This window comes from Trachymyrmex septentrionalis, unplaced genomic scaffold (genome assembly GCF_001594115.1).
Source record: "Trachymyrmex septentrionalis isolate Tsep2-gDNA-1 unplaced genomic scaffold, Tsep1.0 scaffold44, whole genome shotgun sequence".
Classification (NCBI taxonomy): Eukaryota; Metazoa; Arthropoda; class Insecta; order Hymenoptera; family Formicidae; genus Trachymyrmex; species Trachymyrmex septentrionalis.
This window is the reverse complement of record NW_017305611.1, coordinates 120,897-125,405: the sequence shown is the minus strand read 5'-3', so window position 1 is coordinate 125,405 and position 4,509 is coordinate 120,897. Positions and strand designations below refer to the sequence as shown.

The window sequence follows — 4,509 nt, the reverse complement described above, 5'->3', positions numbered from 1 at the left end:
AACTTATTTTATCTACACTAAAAAAAAGTCTGATAATAATAATAAAGTCTACATTATTTTAAAACTTTGATGAAATAATTTTTATTAAATGTTTATTATATTCGATTTAATATAACCAAAATCAATTAACTTTATTTTTCTAGGCATTACTTCTTACTTTTTTAATTATTACCAAACGGTTGGTTACTATTATTATGTTTGATAATATTTATTAAATACTGTACTAATATGCTAAACAAAATACATTTAGTACTATAATCATCAAACCATTTTTTTTAGTGATATTGAGAGAAATCATGCTATTTATTTGTGCAGAAGAGGGAAGGAAATAAAAATCATCATATTTTTTTATATCGAGATATCGATGTTTGTAAGCTTATGGAATATAAATTTAGAAAGTGGAACTAATTCCCTTTAATTTATATGCTTTCCACAAAATGTCATTATCGCCTGTTGTTATATGACTGCATATTAACAGATGAATTGAAAGAATCGTGATCTGTTGGGCTTCTAATAATGTTGCGAATAAAAGATTGTTACAAAAAATACGATCGTTAAACAAAAAAAAAGTTTATTCAAATCAATTACTCTTTTGTTCAGATATGTAGAATTGGACAAAATATACATCCATCAACGATCTGTTGCATATCATGCATGTCTGTTCTTTTGCATATCATTGCCCAACAAGTTTTTCTTTGTCTATGTTTCTCTATTTTTTAAAATTAAGTTCTTTATTCTTCTGAATATGATATGCAATATAAAATGATGATGGGCTCCCCTAATCTCGGCGCCGATACTTTTTGCTTAACCTTGAGACATGTCTAAAAATATAACATTTAACACTGCATGATTGTACAACGTGCGTTATTTTAAAAATTATGATATAACCTCTCTCTGTTATCAATCAATCCAATTGATAATTAAATAAGAAATATATAATTGAAGGATTCTTGATAAGTTAAATTAATAAAATAATAGGACAAATGAGAATCAAGCACTGTAGTTAATGCACATAAACTCTCTAAGATTTATAATATAATATTATTATTATAACTGAAATTATACAAGCAGAACAACAAACCATTATGATATCAAAATAATGTCAAAATGACTCCAAAATGATCATTAAAAGTCATTTTTTTCAATCAATTCCGATTCATTTTACTGTCATTTTGATGTTATCATGACTTGTTGTTCTGCTTGGATATACTATATATGTATATATACATTACAAATAAGAATCCGTTTTAGATTCATTCTCGAGCCGTTCTTAACGAAAAAAATACTAGTAGTTACATTGTTCGATAATGTATACGTTCACATGAATTTCAATGAGAACCAGGGATCAAAAAGGTAAAATATACGACACGTTCGGATTCTTCTTTGTAATCTGTAATTTTAATTAATGATAACACTATACTGTGAATTTTAGTTTATGCGCACCATTGTAACTACAGCATGTGATTCTTACTTTCTCTATTATTTTATTATTTAAACAATAAAAATATTAATATCTAATTACAAATACTTTTCTAAACTGTTATGTCTTATCCTATAGAGCATACAGAATTTGTGGCGATATTGCTGCAAAATCTCTGCGATATTGCTATAACATGCGATGTTGCAGTACTGCAACTTTTGTGCAACTTTGTGCTGTAGAAAATTGTTTCATTTCAAAGAAACAGGAAAAAAGAGAAAAGGTTATTGAGCTTTCTTGCCATAGGTTATTTACGGAAAGCACAAGCTGTTCTACTCTTTTTAGAACGACGCCGCCATTTAAAGCTTAATATTTCAAAAATAATCGATAATAATAATAATATCGCTCAACTTCTAATGTTCAGCCGCCCCATTATAATAATTATCGTTGCAAATTAAAGCGGGTTCGAAATACGAGGCAGGTTTAAAATAAGGGTCTAAAATTAGGCTAAAAATAAAGAATGCCGCGACTTAAAGCGATTAAGAGCCTTAGGCCCTGCAAACAATAGAAGGAATAAGGAATTAGGAACTCAGCGAAAATGGATTGAAATGAATTGAAATGGATTCAGATTTTTAGAAATATTGATTCACGAATATTAAAATAAATGCTTTTCAATCCTGAATGCATTTTTATTCATTTATAGGAATCGCATAGAGCATATCTTTGAATCTAAAAATAATATTAGCTTTTTCTGTGCATTGTGAATACTGTTCAATTCAAAATTTTGAATACAGGAACTGCAGTTTTTCAATCCATTTGCATCCAATTGGATCCAATTAAATCCAAAAAAAAGTATTCGCTATTTAAAATACGCATTCGCGCGAATAGAAAAAAATTTCAATCCATTTTAATCTATTCTCGTTTACTGGTTTCAACCTTTCAGAAGGTATTGCTCTGTGTATTCCAATGTATCCGATTTCTGATAGGTTAAAATCGTTTATTCTTTATTCCTAACTTCTTATTATCTCTATTATACGCAGGGCCTTAGAAATCAGAGTGTGTGCCTACCTTTACTAATGTCGATTTTGGCGTCCGCGAGAGCTAGGCAATGCGTGTTGCGGAGGACATTTCGCATTGTATTCGGCTTAGGCGCAAAGTCTGGATCATCCGCATCGAAGGATACGCTTTCCTCAAATTCTGTCAACATTGTCGCCTCTGTCACACTTCGTCGATGCATCGTGAGAACGAAGAACACGATACGAAAACCTTGAGTTGTCTAAAACATTGTGGACAAGCAAGCCGTAAAAATATCATCATTCATACATGAATTGTAAAGTTTAAAATCGTTATGCTGTACGAGTGTATTTTCATTATGACACGGAGGATTACACAAAATATCATATGTGCACACTTTTTACCATGTATAATTCTAATTATTCGAGTACTCAAAGTTGGATAGAAATTCACTGAAAAAAAGTAATAAGTAACTACCAGACATGTCTTATTTAGCATATTGGTGCAATATTTAGTAAATATTATCAAACATAATAATAATTAGCCATATAGTAATATTTAGAAAAGTAAGACGATATCTACAGAACACAAACTGCCACTAATACTACATCAATGTTATAATTTTCTACTCAACAATGTAACTATTACATACAACTTATTATATTACATGTTATATATGTACAACATGTTATATTATATTTATATTGTTAAATAGGAAATTATAATATTAATGTAATGTTATTGTTAGTTTGTATTCTACGGAATATTAAAAAAATTGAAATTAGAGTTTAATCGTCTATGCAGCACAAATGATCCCAATAATATTGCAGCAACATTACAGCGTTCTAATAATATGTTGGAGCAATGATGCTACAAACTTCTGTGCTGTACAGTTTATATTAACCGAACATTTGCCCGGTAAAAATTTTTTTATGCATTAATATGTATAAATATTTATAAATACGTATAATCATATGTCCATACATATTCATACATTCCTCTTTTTTTTGTAAAATTACTTTTTAGTGTAATAGACATAACAACGTGAACATAAAAAATAATTAAAGGGATAATATTTGCATTGTTCGTTTTAAAAAAAAAATAAGTTTGGAAAAATGTTAAAAAAAATTACTCATACACAAATTATGCATAATTTTATATATAATTATACATAAGTAATTTTTTTACATTTCTGCGAACTTGATTTTTTTCTAAAATAAATAGTGTGAAAATTATCCTTTTAATTATTTTTAATGTTTTCACATTGATATTGTTAATTCCATTATACTAAAAAGTAATTTTATAAAAGAAAGAAGGAATGAACATGTATGGACATATTTTATATAAAATTATGTATGTTTATATAAATATTTATGTATGTTTATAAACATATTTATACATATACATGGATGAAAAATTTTTTACCGGGAGTTGCAATTATTTTACTGAAACTTTAGTTATTATTTTATTTAAGTTTGATCATTATTACCAGACTTTATTTCAATATGCATTTTGCGTCATCCGTCATAATTCAATTATTTTGACTCTTTCGCCGAGATCAAGCTAGCAGTAAGCAAACTGAAGTTGGCGGTATGTCGCGCAATTACAGGATTATGCAAATTGCGCAGCGATAATAACTATTACCTGTAATCTGCAATGTATAATGCGAATGTATATCACATCGACATGTTCAGCTCAACTTGTCGTTACTGTCACCTTCGCGACATTCACTATCAGTTTCATGAAAGATTCGGAGAGCCGTTCTCTTTTCTCTCTCCTTCTTTTTCGTTGATCTGCACGCGACGACAAGCAGCGGTCGACTGACACCTGATGTACGTTATCGCACGGAAAAATCGTCATGAATGGCCTCGCTGACGAATGGCGCGCGGCCAACTTCAAGACGATGTTACAAAGACATGAAGTTCAGTCGCTTTTCATTTTTCTTTCAAGGATTTGCGATTTGCAAGATCGATAAGAGCAACTTATTCTTAAATTTATCTTTTTTAAACTCTCTTTAAGTCCACGTTTTGGTAACAGAAAGACTATTACGCAATAGCTTTGTATGTGACTTTATAATG

At 29.4% G+C, this 4,509-nt stretch overlaps 1 protein-coding gene across 1 annotated transcript in view; it reads right to left on the bottom strand.

Annotated features, from left to right (window-relative positions):
• Positions 1–4,241, bottom strand: part of LOC108751469 (protein pinocchio) — a 53,798-nt gene extending 49,557 nt beyond the window's left edge. The window contains exons 1-2 of the mRNA XM_018491694.1: positions 4,076–4,241; positions 2,486–2,693 (exon numbers count right to left, since the gene is read on the bottom strand). Coding sequence (XP_018347196.1) covers positions 2,486–2,654 — 169 coding nt within the window. The 5' untranslated portion in view covers positions 2,655–2,693; positions 4,076–4,241. The remainder of the gene's footprint in view (positions 1–2,485; positions 2,694–4,075) is intronic.
• Between the last annotated feature and the right edge of the window lie 268 nt (positions 4,242–4,509).